Source organism: Mixophyes fleayi, chromosome 4 (genome assembly GCF_038048845.1).
Source record: "Mixophyes fleayi isolate aMixFle1 chromosome 4, aMixFle1.hap1, whole genome shotgun sequence".
Classification (NCBI taxonomy): Eukaryota; Metazoa; Chordata; class Amphibia; order Anura; family Limnodynastidae; genus Mixophyes; species Mixophyes fleayi.
The window spans coordinates 34,348,857-34,374,122 of record NC_134405.1 but is presented as its reverse complement, the minus strand read 5'-3'; the positions used below and the strand labels follow the sequence as shown (position 1 = coordinate 34,374,122).

Below are 25,266 nucleotides of genomic sequence, written 5' to 3'. Positions count from 1 at the left end.
GGCCGTTTGGATGGTAGTTTTGCAGCCGTTTTGCAAACTCCATCTTTGGTGAAACCGCCGATTTTCAGTTTAAATCTAGCGCTAAAACTTCAAAAATAACATTACAATACTTATAAGTCTACTGCAAACATCTCTTTGTCTAGCAACCTTTACACATTGTCCACATTACACCTATCTCACATGGAAGCTTTTACCGTTACAACACAGATATTATTTATCTCAGACGGGAGTCTATTTGTCCAATAATCGTGATTATATAGCTATCATCCCATGAACTCAATTTCTCCAGATCTAAAGGGCATTACTTCAATATAGCCATCTTTAAACCAGAAACACACCTTCCAAACAGTCTTTACAAGTACGATGTAATCTTTCCCAAGTAACCAAACAATATAATTTAAACTATTTTTCCCAATTACTTAACAATTGTAACAATTTCCAATAATAAACTTACTTAACTTATTACTTTCAATTTCACATTCTAAGTACACTTACAATCCAACACTTTTTAAGCAATCATTTTCTAATCATTCAAGTCACTAACAATATCACATACAAAATCAATTTTTCAAAACACAATTATCTATTTTACATATGTTTCCCATGTTAAACAATTTATATCATAGTATTATTTTAGTATACCTTTTATACTAAAAGTTCTTTAGTGGGGCAGCACGGTGGCTAAGTGGTTAGCACTTCTGCTGGGGTCATGAGTTCAATTCCTGACCCTGGCCTTATGTGTGTGGAGTTTGTATGTTCTCCCCGTGTTTGTGTGGGTTTTCTTCGGGTGCTCTGGTTTCCTCCCACACTCCAAAAACATACAAGTAGGTTAATTGGCTGCTATCAAAATTGACCCTATTATTATTTATTATTATTAATTTTTATTCATAAGGCGCCACTAGGTGTCCGCGGCGCCGTACAGAGACAAACAAAATAACAATACGAGGAGAGACGGCATAGAACAGTAAACAATAATCACAGTAACTCAGTGAGCTCAAGGCACAGCTAGAGGGGCGGCGGAAAGGTCAGCCAACAACGGCACCAAGGAGGGAGGGCACGGATTAGAGGGAGACCCCCAGGGGAAGAGGAGGAAGCGAGAGGGGATGGGGGAAGAGGGTCCTCAAGGAGTAAGGCTAGGTTGCTGGCGAGCAGAGTAAAAGTGGTGAAGACAGGAGGAGAGAAGACCCTGCTCGAAGGAGCGTACAATCTAAGGGACCCTAGTCTCTCTCTCTCTCTCTTTATGTGTGTGTGTTAGGGAATTTAGACTGTAAGCTCCAATGGGGCAGGGACTGATGTGAATTAGTTCTCTGTACAGCGCTGCAGAATCAGTGGCGCTATATAAATAAATGGTTATGATGATGATGATAGTATAAAACTTGCTTAATGACTCCCTGTTTGGACAAGTGGGGACAGAGAGTAACTTCCATTTAATTGAAAAATGTAAAATGTTATACTCTTTTTTAACAGCCTATAATGTTAACCTCTCAGACCTGTTCTGGCATGCCAGTATTCCAGGACACTAATGCTTTTCATCTATAGCAGGTGCTTTTCCCTTAAAGCTATAACAAGATATGTTCCTCCAACCTGCCAAATTGTAAACCCCTTAGTACAAGGTAAAGAACGACTAATAAGAACCATATGTGTCAATAGCCAAGGAAAATAAAAGTGTCTCACTGTGCTATCAAAACTCTCATTAGAACCTGTAATTGTTTAAATCACATTCAAACATTGGAATTGCATGTGTATTTTTTGAAAGTTTGGGGAGAGTCCCTTGAAAAAGGGATAAGTTAAATAGATGCGTAATAGGCCTTGGCATGATAGGCAAACTTTAAGGGGCATGGATTGTGTTGGCACCAGAAATTTTTCTGATGTCCAACTGGTGGAGACCTTCAACCTCTTTTAGTGAGACAGATAGCTGAAAAGACTGCACCTCACGGACTAAATTTGGAAGGTTGCATAATAAATTGGGGGTGTAGGTTGCATGCAGTTATCAAAAGCTAGTACTATATTAAGAAAAATATTGTTGAGGGCTTTAATAATAATATATTAAGCGCTGCTGGAGTTTTCCTCCGCTAATGATTAATGACCTTGTATAAAACAGGATGGAGAAATTAATGTATCTTTTGTTATTTATAGTTACACTGTTAGAAATTATTTACACAGATAATATTACAAGGAAATGCATAATTTCTGATGTATATATCTGATACAATAAGCCTTTGTTTAGAAAGTCTTTTGTACATATTGGTGTAAGGAAATGCCTTGTTTGGGGTTCGCAACTTTTCTTGGGGAATTCTTTTCTTTGGAGGAAATGTGTATTCTGCAACTGTTGGAAGTAAGCACCCATGCTTATCTCATGTTTATTAGACCTTTTGATGTGAGTGTTCAATACTCCTTAAGGGAAAGGAAGGGATAATTAGACTTGCTGTCAGATGTCCACTGTGTCCAAAATAAGATGCAAGGAATCACAGCAAGGTTTTAGGATATAACAGATAAGTAAAAATTGTTACCTTTGCATTGCATGTAAATCCATGTTTGGGTAAACAAATTGCATCCCGATTCTAAAAATAGCCTGCAAGACTGTGTCTAAAACTGTATAAAAAGATAGCCCTTGTAAACTGAAATGTATCATTCTGATGTTCCATCTGAACTGACCACTGATACCTTTTAATCAGTGGAATTGTCCTTGTCAGGACACTTGAGTCAAAGAAACATCACTCTTTGCTTCAAGACCTTGCTTAACAACTTCTTCAATATTGCTGTAATCCTGTGACCTACAGATTAGACATTAAATCTAATCCGTCCTCCGGCTGTTTCTGAGGTTTGGACCCAGTTTTCTAGTACCACCGCTCCGCCGCTACCCAGCAGCACTGGCCAGTGTGATAGGCCAGGGGGGATTGATCCACAACACCCTGATCCATAGTAAGCAGTCAGGGGTATCAGCCCAAGTGTACCAGCATGGGAGTACACTAGCAACAACAGTTACCCAGAAGGAACGTGGTTTTGGGCGCCATTAAGGAGTCCAGTGGTGGCAGCAGGCGCTTTCTACTGCGGGAGGAGGGGTATATTCAGAATAATGAAAGGGGATGGTGTCAAAGTATGTCCAGCTGGTTCCAAGCAACAATAGACAGGGTGGCATAGGTGGTCCATTCTGTCACAGCCATCTGTTGAATAAACCACTGTTTGGTTGTAAAGAATTGTCTAGTTGATTTGTGGACAGACCCAACCGGACGCACAGTCCTCACAAGTATAAACCTTCATACATTGCTTCCACCCAGCCATAGTACTTACATTTTTTATATTGCTGTAGCATATATTTCCTCACTACTTCAAATAATGTGGATTTACTGTCATGCCTATTAAGGGATGTTTCTGTTTTTACCAGGGATAAGATCAATACTATCTGACATTAATTTCATGTTTTCTATGAAATGTCTTGTTTTTTCCTTTTCAGATCTCTCATACTGAGGAGGAATGTCTGAAGTTCAATGCTCACCAATACTTTAATGTGGGGCTTATCCAGCCTGGATCAGTCACAGTCTATGACTATTACACACCAGGTAAACTGTAAAATAACACCTACCAGGGATGGGCTGACATTTTCAGCCTGGGGACAACCAGGTATTATGGTGGGTATAAGTATATGGCCATATATGTCCTTCTTGCACCAGATGTAGAGGCAATATGAAGGAGGGTGGATACTCAATCATCTTGTACATTCTTGGCTACCAGCATGCTCCTCATGAGGTGATAACAGGAAAGAGTTATGGGATATATATATATATATATATATATATAAATATTTATGTGCCTCCTCATTAATGCAAATATTGTTGGCCTGGAGAGGTGGCCGGCACGTGCCTCAGGCATCATATGGGGCTGAGACATCCCTATATGTATTAAAGTGAACTCCTCACCAACACACGCAAGTAGTAGAGATTTTTTGTTGGATCTAAACCAATGTTCATAGGAACATTACCTATTAATTCACTTTCAATATACTGCATACTCATGGTTATTGATTCAGCCCACAGAATGGCTACCCCTGCTGTCTATAAGTACTGGGTCCACTTTAACATCAGTGTGACCTCAAAAATTTACTTTGCTTAAATTTACCTAGTTCAAGAGAAATCATAGTTATGGGCAATATTGGAAGGGATAACAAAATACTGGAACCACTTCATGAGGTCTTTGACTATAGCAGCCCCTTTCCAAGGCAGAATATATGTTTCACCGTAATTGGTTGTCCCAATGTCTTAACTTGTGGGAGTAGAAGTAGTTTGTAAAACACAATACTGCTGATGGGGTGGACAGGACACTGAAGGAGGTAGCAAACTACTGAAACAATATCAGGATAAGTCGAAAACACAGGCCAAAGACCAGGGCAGGCTGAGTACAAAGGCATGATTCCAAAAACATACTAGTTGGTTAATTGGCTGCTTTCAAAATTGACCCTAGTCTATCGCTCTCTGTCTGTCTGTGTGTTAGGGAATTTAGACTGCAAGCTCCAATGGAGCAGGGACTGATGCAAATGAGTTCTTTGTACAGTGCTGTGGAGTCAGTGGCACTATATAAATAAATGGTGATGATGATGATGATGATGAAAGACAAGCTGAGTTCAGGGCTGGCCGCATTCAATAGAATAAATCAGAATAAAACAAGTCAGGGCCTTCAAAGTTCAATGCAACAAATGGTTAACATGCTGAAAAAGTTTAATAGCAAATCCAGAAACAGGCATGCCACAATTCCAAACAGTACACTAGCTCAAACAGAGAGACTATCACCAGCATAGCTGAAAAATAGGAAGCATTTTTTAATTCCAGAGGGGCTAATAAGGAAAGACCAAGCTAATTAGATTAGCTTCACTAGCGCAGTAGATTCTAATGAACTATTTGCCAGGCATCTGCTGCTAGGTAATACAAGGAAAGGAATCTGATTGCCATTACATGACAACCAACTATACTTGAGGCGCCATCTGCCAGGTCCTATCATCAATTGGATGGCAGGTGTCATTGCTCTACTTCTGACTAGGAGGAGCACAATGCATGCGCAAGTATTAACAAGTAAATTATATATTTTTTATATATGTTTCCTTTTGTTACTGCTTCCCCGTAGCCTGCTGTCTGTCATATTCATATACCTTGTTGTTGTGCAGGTTGCAGAAACAAGTTTTCAGTGCTCATTTCCCAAGCACACTATGAAAATTGTAATACAATGGTACACACAAAATTGGCAATTGTAAAAAAGACAATCCTCATATCCCCACAAACTCATGATTAATATCAGCCATATATGAAGCTAAAGCAAGCAGGGTTTAGGAGAAGAATGAAAAGTTTATTTGTTTGGCATGTTGCTCTTTTGTAGTATAATGCTGCCTGCTGGAAACAGAGGCAGGAATTTGTTCCCCATGTTGGGCGGCTTCAAATCTGAAGGCATCCCAGAGATGTAGGAAATGAAGATGAAACTAAAGGGCTGGTAGTAAAGTAATAGGAGGTTGAACTTTGATGTGACAGTTACATTTTTGCACATTGCGCCTCTTAAGATTTTTCCACCTCTCCAAAATCAAAGCACCTTATAATTTGTAAAGGCAGATTGTAAAGCAGGTGTAAATTAGTGATGCTTTCACTTTAAGTAGTAGTGCAGTGAAGCAATGATTATATTAATTATGTAGATTACATTCAACAACTTTCTCTTCGAAAGTAACATGAGTTTCTCTTCTCACAGAAAGTCGCTGTACTAAGTTCTACCACAAAGATGAAGGTGACAGTTTGCTGGGTCGGTTATGCCAGGGAGAAGTGTGTCAATGTTCTGAGGGTAAGTCACAATAAATACAATGGACTTTGTGCCTGGTGTTCTTTTTTAGTATCATGTTGCCTACTTGAAACAGAGATAGAAAAATGTCCCCATGTTCCGTGGCAGCGTCTGCCAGCCAAATTTTTATTTCCCCATTCTACTTCAAAACTGAAGACATCCCAGAAAGCAGGAAATGAAAACTGGAAACATGACAAATGCACTTTAACAAACTAAAACAAAAAGAGAAAAAACATACAAAATGCAACTTGGGCATCCAAATTCTGCTTGAATCCAAACACAGATGGTTTACAGCCAACACAAGAAAGGTCCAGGGTGCATTGTATAGAACAGAGGTGGTAGTAGGAGCAGTATCCTCTTGATGATTGGCCCTGTGTGGAGCATCATCATGTCCTGAAAAAATAAAATAAGTGTACCAATTCTTAAAGGATATGTGAGATTAGTGACTCAACTAATGTATTGACAGGGAGAGAATCAGCCTTGTCAAGCTACAGGTCCCAGAAATTTCTCCTTACTTATTTATCTGTAAGCACATACTACTGTGCTTCTTCAAAGTGGTGATGAGTTGATAGATCCCCCAAATTTCCTGTAACATTTCCCCATTTATCTTCAGTGTCACAATCACTGCCTCCCACAGTAGTTTAGAATGTTTGCTTGGGACTGCTAAGAAATACCAAGAATGTAACGTAGTCCTATAAGGATCATGTGATTTGCAAAGTTCTCTTTACAAAAATACTCATCAGGTAATAAGAAAGCCATCCTTTCCACCACCTCCTTTAAAACAAAAAGAGGCAGCAACTACTTTTTTTTAAATCTGTCCAGGGCATCTAAAAATCTAAGAAGAAGCTTCAGAGTGTGGTTCACCTTTATATAATGTCTAATAAAGCAGCAGCATGGCGAACACTGGAGAAACAGCGATGAGTCTCTTTGACTAAATTCCTTTGTCACAACAAGCTCTTAGGTGCCAGGTGAGACAGTTGATGAATAACCTGCTGTTGATGCCTGTAGGGCACACAAGTGGGTTATGAACCTGTCTAATTGTATTCAATTGTTAGCGTTAACGCTCTCAAACGAGCGCTCAAAAAATCTTAGCGTTAATACGGTAATTACCCGCGGAATTTCAGCTCGCCGCTCCCTGAAATTCCGCGAGTAAACTACCGTATTAACGCTTTTCGCGCGCAATATTACCGTATAAACGGTAATATTTTTTGAGCGCTCGTTTTTTAGCGTTAACGCTAACAATTAAATACCCCCCTCAGAGTCCAAACGGCAACTTTATCTTTCCTGGCCTGTCCTTCTACATTAGTGTTTCTCAACTCCAGTCCTCAGGACCCACTGACAGTGCAGGATTGCCAGGTGACCAGTGAAATAATTATACCACCTGCTACACTGTGTCAGTCAGTAATGACTACACCTGTGCTCCAGCAAGGAGATAGGGAAAACATGTACTGCTAGGGGGTCCTGAGGACTGGAGTTGAGAAACACTGTTCTACATCCAATAAAGACAGACCTTTAGTGAGTTTAGAAGGTGACACAGATTGGGCTCAACACTAACAATGTAATCTACTAAAATACATTCAGGTGATCTACTGTTATTAGTAAAATTTCTAAACCCTGCCACAGCTTAAGTCCACAAGTACTTCTGGGTGCACATGTCACTATTATGTAAAAAGAACTTATATAAACATTTCCAAAAGTCTGCTTGAATTTCATTGGTCATTGGGTGGATTTAGTTAGTAATGTAGGGTGTGTTCACTTATCTCTTATCCTGACATTGCTGTCTTACAGGAAATTGCTTGATGAAACATCATGAAAAACAACATACTGCATTTGATCGAATGACAAAAGCATGTGAGGCAGGAATGGACTATGGTGAGATGTATGACTATTAGACTTATGAATGCAATTAATGACTCCTGGCTAGCCGATCTACTGCTCAGTGATTTATTTATAGTGACATGTATATCTACTATATAAAAGCCTAGTGGCGTGTGTGGGAAAAAAAAAAAGCGGCAGCGCCACCTGCTGGGCAGAGTTATACACTAACCTATATATTTCTTGAAGGAGAAGTGACAGTTGGGAGTGGTTGGTGGTTGCCGGGGGGGGTGACAGTGGGGAGTTTTTAACACCTTAAGTAGCTTGATAAAGGATGTGGTGATGAAGATGAAGGATAAGGTGATTGAGAAAAATCATGAGGTGGTGACATGTGGACAAAACTATGTTAAAAAAGGGCGCTTGCGTCGGGAAGTAACGCTCTTCCCCTGAGGAGGCCTGGGCTAGGCCCAAATGCATGACAAGAACCTTTTTAACACCTTACGTAGTTTGATTTGACTAGAATGCATGAGTATCTTGCACGGGTTAACTTGTACTGTATATGTATGTTATAGTTGCTACTTTGGTGTGGTCCCTACTGCCTTCAAAACAGTAGTTTAATCATAAAATTAGAAATAGTTGAAAGCACATGGGACACTTTATATGATGCTGATATCCATGTATAAAAGTGTCTGGGACAAGTTAAATATGTAAAAATGTATTTTTATATATAATAGGGTAGGGGTAATGGTAGCAGGAAAAAAATAGGTAAAACAATTACAGATAGTTATACTCTATGCGTATAATACAGCTGAAGCTAATCTATCTAAGTTATACCATCAAGCGAACAACCTTCACAGTGGATAAATCCCAATAGGAGACATTACTCAGGTTGTGGAGGCCCAGAAGACAGGTAAGCCCCAGGCTTGATGGATTTTTCGGTCTCTTATTACAAAAACTTTGCCGACATTCTGACCCCTCACCTTCACTCGCTTTTCAGTAAAATTCACTACGGATCCATCCAAATTAAGATCCGCCACATCAAGCCTAGATTCTCAATGTAACTTGGGACAACACATTACCTTCATTTATGTCAAAAAAAACCCTGATCAATCCACTAATTGGCAATTTCCTACAAAAATAATTGCATATAAATGTGAACGTTCCACTAATTGTGTCAGCCTACAAAGTGAACAGGACATGCAAAAAAATAAAATACATATAGTGTAGTATGTAAATATAATATATAATTTTAGATGATATATAGTGCAAAAAGATATGTGCTATTTAATCTGATCAGTGAAACACTACTATACCATACATAATTTCTTGCCTATTAAGATGTACAACCTGCCTCCTCTCGTCTCATTTTCTGCCCCAATCTCCCACCCCTATATACCTTGACATTAACTGTAACCCCAATTTGCAAACATTCAGCTTGATTTGTTTTACTTGCACAGCTACAAAAGTCTGTAATGTACAATGCATAGACTCTGTAGAAATATCTATTTCATGTATGTAACATTTCATGCTTCTTTCCATGAAGCATTTTCATAAAATATAAAAATATATATATATATATATATATATATATATATATATATATATATAATGACAGAAGCACTAACCAATGGTGAATGGCAGAGCTATATGTCCCATGTTTTCTGTCCTGTATGCTCTAGAACCCCAGGGAGATTGTATTGTATGGGAAGGAACTTCAGGAAAACTGGTAAAGGTCCCTGGAGTTATATATGGAGAGTGAACCATGATCATCAACATTTATTTATATAGCAACAGCAAATTCCATAGTGCTTTACAATTGGGGTCAAACACAGAATAAACAAACTGGGTAAAATAGACAAAGAGGTGAGAAGGCCCTGCTCCCAAGATTACAATCTATGGGACAATGGGAATTGGAAACATGAGGTTAAATCTACATATTGCATTTCAGTCCTGCCAGAGGTAAAAACACAAAAACAAAAAAATAAACAAACAAAAAACAAACAAACAAAATGGATTAGTTTGCTATATGATCCAGTCACACAGCAATGTTTATGAATGGTGGGCTCCATACATAAGTCCCAGCCTGGGTCTTCGTATCTCCCAGTCTCACAGCAGACTAATCAAGTGCTGCACCTGCAAGGTGCTGACAAAAAGCTGCTAGGAAGTGACCTCTGTCTCTCACAGTCTGGGGGGTAGTTTGGATGCCTACTGAGAGACTCTGCAAACGGTGACCAGTAAGTATCAGATCTATGGGGAATGATGGGGCTGTTTCAGAATCTTTAATCTTTGTGAAATATTAAGCTGTTTGCCTCCTACCCTTGCTCTCTCCTCATCTCTACTGCCTCAGGACACACAGCCATCATGGCAAGACACTGCCTGAGTAGGCCACTCCTACCAGCAAATAGTATCTGTGAACACTTACTAATTAATTGGAGGCACTTTTTATAATTTTGAAATGCATCTCAGACATGTCAGCAAAAGTTCCAATAATCCGAATGTTTTGCGGACTGTCTAGTGCCTGCTGGAGGTGTAGTTTAGGATCAGGATCTTTATTACATATCTGGTGGGACTGCCCCATACTACAACCCTTTTGGTCGCAGGTTATAGACCTCACACGGAAGTTGCTTGGCCAGGCTATTCCCGATACCCCGGTGTACTGGCTCCTCAATAAAGTAGATATGCCTATTTCCTGCTTTAAAAAATCTCTGTTAAAATTTGTGATATCAGCCGCCAAGGCAGTCATACCTGTGAGATGGAAAACAACCACGCCACCAAATATTTTGTGACCGGATTAGGAGATTAGAATATTACAGGTCCATGGATAAATTATATTTGTCAGATATGGACTCTTTTGTAACATATTATACTATATACTAAATTTTATAGATTCGCCAGAGTTTGCGGCCTTGGGTACATCCGTCTGAAACATGTATCTTTAGGTTACAGGGGTGAACCAGCCGCTTGTGATTGTTGGATTAGGCTATGTTCTATATCTCCTCTGTATATGCTGTAGACCTTCTATTATGATGACTTGCATCATGCCATCCCCCATTCTTTCCTTATGTTTCTTTGTTTTACCCACCCCCCCCCCCCCTGTCTGACTTTGTGTTTTATATGTCAGGTCAGCTATACCCACCTTTCGTAGATGGGAATATATGCACTCTTTGACACATCTAGGGGTAAATGTTTTAATATACGGGTTCTTCAACACCCGCGTGTTCAGCCTCTTCCGCGATTAAATTTCAAGCGGCGCTGCATTGTAAAGGGTTAACTTCCCTTTACAATGCAGCGCCGCTTGAAATTTAATCGCGGAAGAGGCTGAACACGCGGGTGTTGAAGAACCCGCATATTGATACATTTACCCCCTAATCTTCTTTGGCTTAATGTTACGTTCTTATGATGTTATAATCTCTCTAACACTCGCCATCCAAAATGAATACTGCTGAAAATACATATGTGTAACCTGTGTTTGTTGCTAAAAACCTCAATAAAACTTATTTAAAAAAAAAAAAAAAAGTTCCAATAATCTGGAGGGATGTTGTAAAATGGTATTTATTTATTTTCACCACATTAATATTTCACAATGAAAACATAAATTACATCATATTTTAACATCACCGGGTCACTTAAACATTTCAAGTTGTAACTTATTATAGAGCTGAAATAAATGTCTCATATGCCCTCAGTAATAACCTCAGGAGCAATTGTTCAATCCCACTGAACAATTCATTTATCTTCATATTTCATTTATGCTCCAAGGCTAGCCTGAGGACACACCATCGCTGCTTATATGGGGACAAGGTGCCTATGATTGATAATCTACTGTGATGTCCTAGTTTTCTTTATAATGAACATCTTTCCCTTTTATCATTTTTATATTTATTTTCATCTATTAGGGCAGCACGGTGGCGTAGTGTTAGCACTTCTGCCTCACAGCACTGGGGTCATGAATTCAATTCCCGACCATGGCCTTATCTGTGTGGAGTTTGTATGTTCTCCCTGTGTTTGCGTGGGTTTCCTCCGGGTGCTCCGGTTTCCTCCCACACTCCAAAAACATACTAGTAGGTTAATTGGCTACTATCAAAATTGACCCTAGTCTCTACCTGTCTGTCTCCCTCTCTGTCTGTGTGTGAGTGTGTGTCTATATTAGGGAATTTAGACTGTGAGCTTCAGTGGGGCAGGGACAGATGTGAATGAGTTCTCTGTACAGCGCTGCGGAATCAGTGGCGCTATATTAATAAATGGTGATGATGATCTATTCTCATACAATTTATTCATCAAGTTAACAAATCGTCTTATTACCTCTGTAGTGTACAAGGTGAACCTGCTCGAGGCGCAGTATGAAAAGGACTATGACCGATATGTGATGCAAATTAATAAAGTGTTCAAGATAGGTAAAGTCATTTACTGCTTCTTCTGATGTGTAAGAGGAGTGTTGTATATAAGTTATGTCTATGATGTGTGTGTTTGTTACAAGTGACAGGAAAAGACTAATGTTTACCTTCTGTCTACACGCAGTGGAGGCAGCCATTTTGTAGTCTGAAATAATATATGCTGAAAATACAACAAAATATAGAATTATGTGCAAGATTATTTGCACAGGTGTCCTAAAGGTGCCCTCACATACAATGCATGGTTCTGTGAATTTTAGACTAAAGATCTATTAACAAATGATCTTATAACTGATTACATTTTATAAACAAAACAACAATCTTATCCATGTGATTATTTCATCAAGTCCAGCACTGCACAGAGCCTTCTGTCAACAACCAGTCAGAACACACATTACTCCTGTGTCCTCTTACTGGTGCTTCAGTCAGGTGCTGCTGTCTTGCCTACACAGCTTTGACACCAATAAATAGACTTCTGGCACCAAAGCCTGGACAATGTAACCTGCACTAGGCGGTATCTTGGTCCTATTAGTATGTGGAGGGCACTTTGCTAAAGAAACATTTGCTGGACATCTATTAATATTTTTATATCTTAGAGGTAATTCTATGAAATTTAAGTGAGGTAGAGATACAGTTAGAAACAATGACCAGCACTGGAGAGAGAAAGAGCTTTCAACCTGTATGGGAGAGATGTAGAAACGGAGGGGGGGGGGGGGGGTGATGAAAAAGTGCCTAAGGGTGTGTTGCTGCAATGTTTATGAAATTTAACAGCCTGAAGAAAGTGGGTAATATAGCGACATTATGAAGATTATCTGTGGGCATTAGGCAATAAAATAGTTTCATAAGTGATATGGGGCCTGATTCATTAAGGATCTTAAATGAAGAGGTATCTTCTTTCAGTCTCCTGGGTAAAATCATGTTACAATGCAAGGGATGCAGACTAGTTTTCTGTTTTGCACATAAGTTAACTACTGACTGTTTTTTCATGTAGCACACAAATACTTGAAAGCTTATTTGTACACTGAAATTCAAAGTTGATATTTGTGTGCTACATGAAAAAACAGTCAGTATTTAACTTATGTGCAAAACACAATACTAGTTTGCACTCCTTTGCATTGTAACATGGTCTTGTCCAGGAGACTGAAATAAGATACCTCTTCATTTAAGATCCTTAATGAATCAGGCCCATTGTTTTTAAGTGAATCAGAAGGATAACATTTTAAACTAAGATGAGTGCGGAGACTGACAAAGGATATATCGGAACACATAAGCCGGCATGTATAGAATGTACATTTCTGAAACAATAAAGATACATTTTTATTCTTTACAGTACATCATTCTGTGGGAAGACAGTACAGTGAATTTGGTAGAACCAAGGTAGAAAAAAATCTGTGGTTTCTTATTTTGATCATACTATTTTATTGTATTTTACTTGTCTGAGTACAATAATTAGGATAGCTGTAGGAGTGCAGGATTTGTTATTTAGGATCATAATTAGCTGATGAGCTGCTTCAATTCCTATCTTATCCGATATGTCACAGGTTCAGATGAAGATGCTCGGGGCAACAAACGCACCTTCATCAGTCACATTAAATGTAGAGAAAAGTTAAAGTTCAATAAAGGACACGATTATATTGTGTATGGTACAACCAAGGATGTTTGGCAAACTGAGACATTTGGGTAAGTGAGACTGCTTTTAAATTGTACAGTACATGCAAATTAAGGCAAATTAAAGGGAAAATATTAGATGGGTGGACATAATAATAATGTTATAAACTAATAAACTAAAAATCTGAAAATTACTTTTATCCAAGCGTATTAATCTTGTTCTGAACATGATAATTTGAAAAAAATCTTAACTGAAAATCAAAGCAATTCACTCTAGGGCATACTTGCCAACATTTTATATTTTTCTTCCAGGAGCTGCCTGGGGGGAGGTGGGCATGTAGGGGGCGGGGCTCCAAAAATCACGTCATTTTGGCCCCGCCCCCTGTGACGTAATGAGCAAAATGCAGCGATTCCCAGTGAATTGCGGCGTTTGAACCGAATTCTGCCCACTTCACTAGCAGATCAGGAAGATTGCCACACTCTCCTGGGAGTCCGGGAGACTCTCGCGAAATGCGGGAGTCTCCCGGGCATTCCGGGAGAGTTGGCAAGTATGCTTCTAGGGAACATAAATACAGTGAATACAGCAAGGTGGACAGGGGTGGAATTTGGAACAGCATCCTTTGTGTGCTTCATACTGCAGATGAAGAGAATAGAAACCAAAACTCAATTATGCCATCTTAAACTTTACAATCAATAGAAATCAAAGTGTAAGCTCTAATTATTGTAGATAGTAATAAGATGTTTTTATAGTGAAGGGCAGTTTAACAGGTTTTTTTATTTCATCAATGAACATTATCAGAGAAAAACTAGATGTTATTGAACTGTACTTGTAGTTCAGAGAAGACAACTGTGCTGTATATTTTGATTTTATGGCTATGGCTGTTGTCTATAGTTCTCTGTACATTTCCTCAGCTATACCTACATCATTGGGAGCGAAACCTGGATCGAATGGTGGCCGAATAACAGAGAGTGTCAGCTTCCTGAACATGACCAGCTCTGTGACACTTTATCTGTAGTGTCTGAAGAACTTGAGACTTTTGGCTGTCAAAACTGAAAACACAGACTGAAAACTCACTCATGTCAACAGACATATGTCAGTTTATCCGTTTGTCATATCCTACGTAACATTAAATCTTTATCTCTGTTGGACTGTCTCTGTTCTTTGTCATCGTCAGCATAGTATAACCCATATTGTTATTTCTGAGCACTGTGAAATTAGCACAGTTAGACTGTAACAAATGACAACCATTTAGTTTAGATGTCAGGGAAATGTAAGTTATGTTAATGAAAGCAATTCACTGGCTGGTTAATAATTAGGGCTATCATGTTGTCACATACAGCACTCACCTGGGCCTGCATAACGTGGGTGTGAAAGAGTTAATCGAACAAAAAAAAAATCATCTTGATGGTCTAAATATAATTTAAAACTGTTCAAAATACTATTTTGCACTTGCTATTTGACTACTCGGATCTGCCACCTCTAAGATTTGTTCTCAAAGCAGATTCTTTGAGGAAATTGTCTCACAGTTCCAAGATAGATTTATCAGTTTTTGCAAACCAAGCAATTCCCTGTATTTAATTATTTAGTGGTTATAACAATCAAATTTATCTGGCACATAGATTTGTTAAGAACATACAGAGTTATTAAATTAAGTTTAATATGACAAATAAAGTCAAAATGAATTCTGAAAAAAAAATCTCAATGTAGATTTACACACGTGTGTATATGAAACATTACTATTCTGATAAATTATATGCTTGATCCCTCCCTCTTCCTTATACAGCTTGCAGGTGTGGATGACACATGACCAGGGCCTAGGTTTATTATGATAGATAGATCCCAATTGTCCAATCCAAAAGGTCATAACCATTTTGCCCACAGAAAAATAGATCTGTCCAATGGAAAACATGACTGTTCAGGAATATGGTGGCATGCAGATGGCAGTTGGAGTAAGCTGTACACTGGCTCAGTTCTTTGTCCAAGCTCTCACTTTTCCTTATTTTCATAAAAATATAAAGCATTGGATATATCTGAATACTGTTGAATACGTCACAACAGCACTGAGGATCAACTTCATACCAAAAAACAAGGTTGTATTAGGATCTACTGAACTTCCATTTCTGTTTAGCTGTGGAATGCATAGAGCTCCACTGTCATTGCTGTTTCAACATCTGTTTAGCTGGCCACTGAGCTGTTGACATCTCTCTTTAGCTGCTGGGCCCTCTACACCCAACTGTCAGTGTCCTGGATTTCGTTGTCTAAAAGCTACAAAAACTACCTACTCGATTAGCTTCAGCCAGGGGAGGTAAATTATCCTTCACCTCTTCCTTTCCCTGCACAATTTGGATCTATTTTTCCTTCCCGCTCTCTCATTACCCGCCCCAGCTAATACACAATCATTCACATCTCTCACTTCTCTCCTTAATGCACCTACTCAATTTACACACTCTCCTATTTACTGTCACCAAACTTCTCTTGAAACTCGTCTTCTATCTCCATCTTCCTAATTCTCCCTCCCCTATTATGATTTCCCCTTCACTGCTTTCCTCCTCACTACTCTGCACACATGAACTGTTTTGTCTCCTGTACCCAACACACTCATCAGCCTACATAAACAGAAATATCCTCAGCCACATTTCCTCCTTGCATGTCCTCTTCCTCACCCAGCTACTTCTCAAGGCTGCTGGTGACAACTAACCTAATCCTGGACCCCGTACAATCACAATTCTGCTCACGTTCCTCGCTCCAACCCAAATCTTTCCATCCACCCCATGCTTGCAATCCCACCAATCTTATACACATATCTCCACTTCCATTATTCTGTGCACTATGGAATGCCAGATCTGTTTGTAGTGAACATGCATCCATTCATGATCTATTCATTTCTAAATCTCTCAACCTGCTTGTCATTACAGAAACTTAGCTCATCTCCTCTTACACGACATCCCCTTCAGCTCTCTCCTATGGGGGACTTTCCCTCAGCCATGCCCCTAGACCTGGAAACAGACAAGGTGATAGATGGTCTTACCCTCTGAACCCTCACTCTCATTTTCTTCCTTTGATGTCCATTCTAACCGCCTATTTTATCCTTTCTGTTGCTGTCATTTATCGCTCATCAGGACCAGTTTCCCAATTTCTTGACAACTTTGAGGCTTGACTCACTTATTTCCTAACCTTTGACCTGCCTACTCTCATTTTAGGTCTTCCTGCTCTCATATTTCAACATTGCCATTGATAATCCTACAATCTACCTTCTAAACTTCTCTCACTTACTTCCTCCTTTGGTCTCTCCCAGTGAACCTCATCTCCCACCCACTGTGATGGACACTCTCTTGTCTTTGTATTCTCCTGCTACTGCTTCATCTCTAGTTTCACCAACTTAGAATTCCCACTCAATGACCACAACCTCCTTTTGATTAGCCTCACCTTACCTCATGCCCTCCGCACTGCACCCAAACTCACATATACGCAACAGGCACTCTTATCTCAATCCATTTCTCATTTTCACTAAAACACCTATGTCTGCATTGTCTTGTCCTAACCAGGCCACCTTTTTCTACAACAAAAAACTCATCTCACTTCAGCCATAGACAACGCAGCTCTAGCTACCACATACAGTTTCAGACAATCCAAACCCCAACCATGGCACACCCAACAGACCTGCTACCTTCAAAAGTGCTCCCGCACTGCATGGCACCACTGGAGGAAATCTTGTTCCTATTCTGATTTCCTCCACTATAAATTCATCCTTTCATCTTACAGCACTGCCCTTTCAATGGCTGAACAAACATTCTACAAATCTGTAATATTTATCCAGTCTTCTAACCCGAGTCATCCACTTTCAGCTCACTTCTCTGCCCACCTGCAGCTCCCCCACTTTCTCAATCACAGCCTATGATTTTGCCACCTACTTGATAGACGAAATCAAAACCATTTGACAAGATATTTCCTTATGCCAAATTCCATGCACTCCACCCACCTTCACCTACACTCTTCAATCCACCCTTAATTCATTATCTCCAGTAACTGAAGATGAATTCTCTAAACTCATTTCATCATCTCACCCTCCAACTTGTCCCCTCAACCCTATTCCCTCTCAACTTCACCGATACTGTCCTCCACTGTCTGCTTAACTCTAGCTCTCCTCCTCAATATGTCTCTCAACTGGCACATTTCCATCCTTCTTTAAACATGCGCTCATCTCACCAGTTCTAAAGAAACCATCTCTGGATTCAAACTCATTCCAGCTAATGCCCTATTTCTCTCCTCCCTTTGCCTCCAAACTATTTGAGTGATTAGTGTACATACGCCTGTTCCACTTTCTCTCCTCACACTCCATTGTCAACTCTCTACATTCAGGCTTCAGTCCCCAAAATTTCACGGGTGAGCCAAATGATTGAACGATAACAGCAACATGCAGAAAGAAAGGATTGACTATGTACTTCAAAAGATGCAAACGTGATGGGAAATTTATAAGAACTGTATTTCTACAGTAAGGAGAAAGGAGTAATCTAACCCCACCCTATTGTCTGCTTCCAGGCCTGTAGGTGTAGGTAAAGTGGGGACCACAGTGTGAAAGGGCTGCAGGTGAACCAGTGTCTGAATGTGTGAGCCATGTTTTTGTTATTGTCGGAAGGTTACGGTTGCTTGTGAGGAAGAGGTCATGGATGGAGGTTTGGTTCCTACTATTAAAGTAATTCTATCGTTTTCAAATAAGCATTGCCCAAGCGATTGTATTGTGTTTCTAACGCACAAAGTGATTTATTTTAGCAGATGCAAATAGTTTAACAGTTCAATACATGATTATATTATGATACTGTACAGTACAGGCAATACCAAAAGTTACATACATACCGCTGCGCTACCACGGGCCCCAGTGAACAGTATATATGTTTAGAATACTGTGGTCAGAGTAGACTGAGGCTAGTGGGGGTGCAGCTATGATTATATATACAGTCAGTGTTACAGAGTGAACAATAGAGATGACGTGCTTGCTTCTATAGGTCCAGGCATCAGATGGGTCCAGGGTAAACAGGTCATAGGCTGGTTCAATCTAAGGAATCCAAAGGTGGGGGGGTCATCTCTCCAGGGGATGAGCTCTGTTCTTCCCGCCTGACTCTCCAGTTACAATTAGTCTATTAGCATTTTATGGTCAGTATCATATTAAATGTTTATTCCCTAGCATCAATAACTAGAGTATGCAATGTGCGATCTCTTCGCTGAATGCACCAGACAGCTGCTGGTGAAAAGGGGTTTAATATGATACTAGACAGGACACCTTTTTTTATAACCTGAACCTTAAATAACACTGAAGTGTACATATAATCATATTATATAAACTAATAATAAACTAAATACTCTCTGCTCATAAATGACTGTGTAACGGAATCAATATGAATATGAATTACATAAATAACTAAATGTTGTAATGCAAGTGTGTACGTGCGTATTTTAACGTGCGATCGCAAAATGCCACGTGTAGCGTGGCATACTGAGTGCAATCGACCAATAAAACAATATCAACCAATATACTTTCGTTCATCCAATTATACGACTTCGACACTACAGACAGAGTGTGCGTTCCATAGGACATTATTAATTAATGAAACAATTTTGAAAGTGATAGCAGGTTATATGTTTGAGGTGCGCTGGATTTCTGTACAGAATAAAAATGTTGTGTATGAAAGAATTGAAGAGAACCTGGTTATATCACCATCTGCTAGCTGAAGGAATGAAACATAGAAAAGATAATTATATGATTTAAAAGGCCTTATGTTGTGCCGAGTGATGGAGGAAAGAAGTTTATGAGTGTTAAGTGACAGGTAAGATGATTAGCTACGGGGCAAAATGGAAAGGGTGAAGGATGTTGTCATTCAAATGGTTATGTCATAGAAGGATTGAAAGATAAACAGTTTGGTAAACATTATGAATAGAACAAGTCTCCAAGGCAGTGACTAATCGTAATCAAATATTATATTGTATCATTATATTTGATTAATATTTGATTAAATAATAAATCATATTTGATTCAAATTATTCAGCACCTTGGAGATTTGCTCTATTTATTATCTCTTATATTATAGGTTTTAGGTTTTCCTATGTTCTCTCCTATTAGCTGCTTAATGATTTCTCAAACATATTTGAGGGAAGCACAGTTAAGATTTACCTCTATAGTTTGGTAAACTTTTTGGGGTTCGATATATATTTAAAAATAAGTGGCCTGGGGCAAAGGCAAATAAACAGGATATAGTGTGTAATAAACTACGCAAGCTACATTATCCAGAATAGTGAGATTAGATATGTGTTTTTTGGATGTAGCAGGCTGTAGCTGGTTGTCTCAGACATTCTTCAGAGTCAAGACCTTCTTGACACCAGGCCATACTCCAAAAGTCTTCGCCTCACTGATCGTGCAGACGCACTCACACTTGCCTGCTGCCATTCCTGAGCAAGCGCTGCACTGATTGTGCCCTGATCCAGGGCCTTCTTAACAACATTATGGGCCCCCGGGCAAAGCAGTGCACCGGGGCTGCTACATATATATATATATATATATATATATATATATATATATATATATATATATATTAGAGATGAGCGGGCTCGGATTCCGCTAATCCGAACCCACCCGAACAGTGCGGAACCGAACGGGATCCGAGCACTGTTCGGATATTTCCGGCGGGCAAAAAATTGAAAACGAGTCTCTGTCGTCCAAGTGTCGCGTCCAATCTCGCGAGGGGTGGGAGGGAGGGCCCAGAACAATTCCATCTTGTACCTCTTTTTTTGGCATTATGTGCTCAAGCTATCTCGGTGCAACCTTTTGGCCTAAAAACAATATTGTGAGGTGTTCAGAATAGACTGGAAATTAGTGGAAATGATTGTTATTGAATGTTATTGAGGTTAATAATAGCGTAGGAGTGAAAAAAAAACCACAAAACTGGTTTTTAGCACTTTTTATGTTTTTTTCAAAATAAATCCGAATCCAAAACCTTAAATCCGAACCAAAACCTTTCGTCAGGTGTTTTGCGAAACAAATCTGAACCCAAAACCTCAAGCAAATCCGAATCCAAAACACAAAACACGAGACACCAAAAGTGGCCGGTACACATCCCTAATATAGATGTATAGAGATACAGATATAGATATAGATATAGATATAGCTATAGATATAGAGATTGATAGATGTACTTGCTCAGTGACCTTTGAAGGTTTTTTTTGCAGGTTTTTTTTTTTGCAGGGTTATTTATTCTAATTAAGAGCCCTGCCTATGGGGCCCCCTTGCCTGTGGGGCCCCCGGGCACCTGCCCATCGTGCCCAATGGAAAAGAGGGCCCTGCCCTGATCCCGCATCTGAATCAACTTTAGGAGGCAGTACTGGTGCTTGCTGGATGTTCTTGGGCGCCCTGAAGCCTTCTTCACAACTATTGAACCTCTCTCCTTAAAGTTCTTGATGATCAGATAAATGGTTTATTTTAGGTGCAATCTTACTAGCAGCAATATCCTTGCCTGTGAAGCCCTTTTTGTGCAAATCAATGATGACTGCACGTGTTTCCTTGAAGATAACCATGGTTAACAGAGGAAGAACAATAATTCCACCCTCTGTTTAAAGCTTCCAGTCTCTTAGTCTAACTCAATCAGCATGACAGAGTGATTTCCAGCCTTGTCCTCGTCAACACTCTCACCTATGTTAACAAGAGAATCACTGGCCTGATGTCAGCTGGTCCTTTCAGGGCTGAAATTCAATGTAAAAATTGTTTTTGGATAAAGTTCATTGTCATGGCAAAGAGGGACTTTGAAATTAATTGCAATTCATCTGATCACTCTTCATGACATTCTGGAGTATACACAAATTGCCATCATAAAAACTGAGGCAGCAGACTTTGTGAAAAATATTATTTGTGTCCTTCTCAAAACTTTTGGCCATGACTGTATAGCTACAAGTGTATTAAGATTTAAATAGCATAATTTGGAGTTATACCGGACTTCTTATTAGTTATCAGTTATCTCTATATCAGGCTATGAGAAGTGACTAATCTCTGCTTCCTCTCTTTCATCAACAGGTTATTACTTTAACCTTATTTGCACCAGTGTCAGAGCTGTATTACGAAAGTGCATTTTTATTTCTAATGGTATGCTGTCCTTTCACTGTTTGTTTAAAACTTTTATTGCTAGTGTTTGTTGGGGGAGACATTTGAGGGTCTGATTAAAGAACACTGATCAAATGTGTTAACCATATATCATCATTGTAAAATGGCTGCAAACCAGTGATGGCTGTATAGCTAGTGTGCATAGTTGGACTTGATTCATCAAAGCACACATACTGAGCGCAAACCTGCTTTTAGTATTAAACGCACTTATTTAGGCTTTGCACACTCCCGAACTCATCAAAGCATGGATCTCAAGATATGTGAGCTGTTAAAATCAGGTGTAGGTCTGCTGCTCCACTACACAAGACACTGCAGGATATGTCTAATACCTATGTGGTGTCAGGAGCTGTCCCCACACTTTCCCCGCTATGCAGGGACAGTCACCTGCTCTTTTGTGTTGGGCACGTCCCGTTGCCTAGCAACATGATGCTGCTTCTCCAGGCTCACCCAACACCTACTGGTGCATGCAGTGTGGGCTTGTTGTAGGCAACAGGATGCTTTCGGTTCAGGCTGTCGGCAGTCAGTTACATCTCTGACTGCCCAAATTCTGTCAGGTCAATCAGGTCAATCTGCCCTCTATTTATAGCCGGCTCTGGCACCATTAGGGTGCCAAAGTATTAGGTCTATATCTAGCTCCAGCGTCCTCCTTGTTCCTCCTCCTATATCCAGCTCCCTGTTCCTTGCTCCTGTGTTCCTTTGGCTCCTGGCTCGGGTTGGCTCCTAAATTCTTTTTGGAAAACAATTTGGCTCCCCTGGTTTGATCCCTGGCTTCCCCTGACCATTCTCTGGACTTCTATTCTGTACTTCGTATCCCCGCTGGCTCTGACTCGGTCTGCCTGACCATTCTTTATTCACCTACTACTTTGCTGGTGACTTACTTGGAGAACAGCTCCCTGCAGCCAAGCCCATTCCTCCTTGTGGGGCTCCCTGGTGAACACCAGGGGCATGTTAGAATCCGCGCCTCCTAGCTCATTTGTGCTAATACTGGCAAGTAGTCCCCATCCAGTATTTGGTCTTGTGACTGTGGATTATAATTTGCAAAAGAACGCACATAATTTTTTTTTTAACTCATGTCACCTGTTAGTAATATAGGCATTAAAGAGAAAACAGTATTTTTCCATGAAAAACATTTATTAGGATGTTCTCAATTTCTACTTAGCAAAAAATACATCTTTACAGTTGCTCAAGATTGCAAACACATGTTCTAGCATCCATACAAGACTGTAATCACTACTGGTCAGGACTTAGACTAGCCCTGTACCTGGCGCAAGAGATACAGCAGAAAAAAAGTAACTTTGACATGGGCAGAACTGGATACGGACGTAGTTGTGAGCGCTTGAGTTTGGCACGCCCTTTTTGTACAGCGACTACAGCAAAATGCCCTCTCGCCGCCCTGTTTATTGTAGGCTGTAGTAAGTGTCCTTTGCCTTCGAAGACACAGCAGACAGGGCTGCGTTCATGGACATATCTCCTGGTTCTGGGCAGAGTGATTTTGTGTACGATACGCTCAATATCGGTAGATACATGCCTTGATGCATCAGGCTCCTTGTCTTCTCAGATTGGTGTCATAACGTTCCTTACTGCTTTAATAATTAAACCAGTTTCAATTTATGTTGGAAACACATTAAAAGTAATCACTGGATTATTACATCCAGTTGTACAGTGCATCAAGCATTAATCTGCTTACGCTTTAATGATTCCAACTTTTCTAGTGATTACCATAAAACCGGTCTACTTAGTCAAATGATCACATTCAAGGTAATATATTTAGTTATAGAAAGTCCTAATGTGTAAGCTATCCTTATGATCCTTATCATTATCCTTATTATGATTAGGTAGAAGAAGGTATTAAATAACTTAAGGTAATGAGCTGCTACTTATGTTGTGACTACTTCAGATCTGTGGCCTCAACTTTAATATTCAGAAAATGCTGAGCCTGATTTATTAAGGAAAGGAAAGCAAAATAAAGGAATTCATTTGATCCTGGGCAAACCAGGCTGCAATGCGAGGGGTACAAATTAGTTTATTATTTTGCATGTTAGGAAAATACTGGCTGCTTTTTTATGTAGCAGAACAATACTTGATAGCTTTATTTTTACACTGAAATTTAAAGTTGTTTAGAGCCAACACTGACTATAAATCTTTTCTCACATTTTAAATTTACAACCCCTCCAATGCCACATGGTTTTGCCAAGCTGAAAATGTACTCTTTTTTTTGTATAATCTCTTTTTATTGAAAAACTAACAAACTGACACAGCATAGAGACATCATTTTCAACATTATAAGTCCAACTAAACACAGGATCTCCATAGAGTGTAGTCAGGAGAAACAGTAACAAACACCAAACATAGTTTTGGGGTGGGAAGAGAATGGGAGGGCTTAAAGAGAACGTTAGATCCTCAGAAGCATACAGCAAATAATTGTCAAAAATAGTGAAGGAGAGTACCTGAGATCTAATAATGAATTACAAAAACCATTAGAACAAACTCAATTGGCAAACTGACCCAGAAGTGACCAGAGGCAAAACACAATCCAAATTCTATGTCGGCCTCACTCCTCACACATTCAACGAAACAGCTGGGATTCCTTGAATTCCAACCAGCTGGCCCAAGTGGAAACATAATCTGTATAACGGTCTGTACTAGATAAAGAGAGATCATCCATTGCCATATAAAAATCAATTCTTGCTACCCACTCCTTAAGGAAGGGGGGACAGGGTATCTCCAGTGAACAGGAATCACAGCTTTGGCTGCATTATTAAGCTGTCTGAGAAGTGATTTATTGTATTTAGATATTGGGATACTTGTGAGGATAAGCAGCCCAAAACTCGGACCAGATGGAACTGGACATGACATAATTTTTTCGGACGCTTCTTTAATTTTGAGCCAAAAAAGAGAGAGTCTGGGGAAATTCAACCAAAAGTATAAAAATGACCCAACTCCAACCCACAACTCCAGCACCTACCCAAGACCCCAGGGTACATTTTAGATAACTGAGAAGGACATTTATACCACCTGGAGAGCACTTTGAACTCCAAACAGAAACACTAGAGGAGCTCAGCTGGGAGTACTGGAAGATCTTTGGACAAATCTCCTGAGAATCAGATCTGGCCAAATCGCGATCCCATAATTTGGTATATTTTAGAAGAGAATCATGGAGATTTTCGATCAGAAGTGCATAATTAGTGGAGATAGTGGGTCTGAGTCATTAAGAAAAGTAAGGCAAAAAAAGGAGTAAATATTCTCTGGGACAAACCATGTTACAATGCAACAGGTGCAAATTAGTTTATTATTTTGCACATAAGTTAAATACTGGCTGACTTTTATGTAGCACTCAAATACTTGATAGATTTATTTTTGCAATGAAATTTAAACCTGCCCTATCCCAACAATAAATCTATCCCCACATTTTAAATTTACCTCCCCCTCCAATGCAACATGGTTTTGCCCAGGTGCAAAGTTACACTTTATTATGCTTTTCTCTCCTTAATGACTCA

General features: G+C 39.6%; 1 protein-coding gene across 1 annotated transcript in view; it reads left to right on the top strand.

Annotated features, from left to right (window-relative positions):
• Window positions 1-14,771, top strand: part of LOC142151178 (venom factor-like) — a 172,695-nt gene extending 157,924 nt beyond the window's left edge. Inside the window, exons 36-41 of the mRNA XM_075206544.1 lie at window positions 3,455-3,560; window positions 5,725-5,814; window positions 7,600-7,683; window positions 11,937-12,020; window positions 13,559-13,697; window positions 14,538-14,771. Coding sequence (XP_075062645.1) covers window positions 3,455-3,560; window positions 5,725-5,814; window positions 7,600-7,683; window positions 11,937-12,020; window positions 13,559-13,697; window positions 14,538-14,679 — 645 coding nt within the window. The 3' untranslated portion in view covers window positions 14,680-14,771. The remainder of the gene's footprint in view (window positions 1-3,454; window positions 3,561-5,724; window positions 5,815-7,599; window positions 7,684-11,936; window positions 12,021-13,558; window positions 13,698-14,537) is intronic.
• The last annotated feature ends 10,495 nt before the right edge of the window (window positions 14,772-25,266 follow it).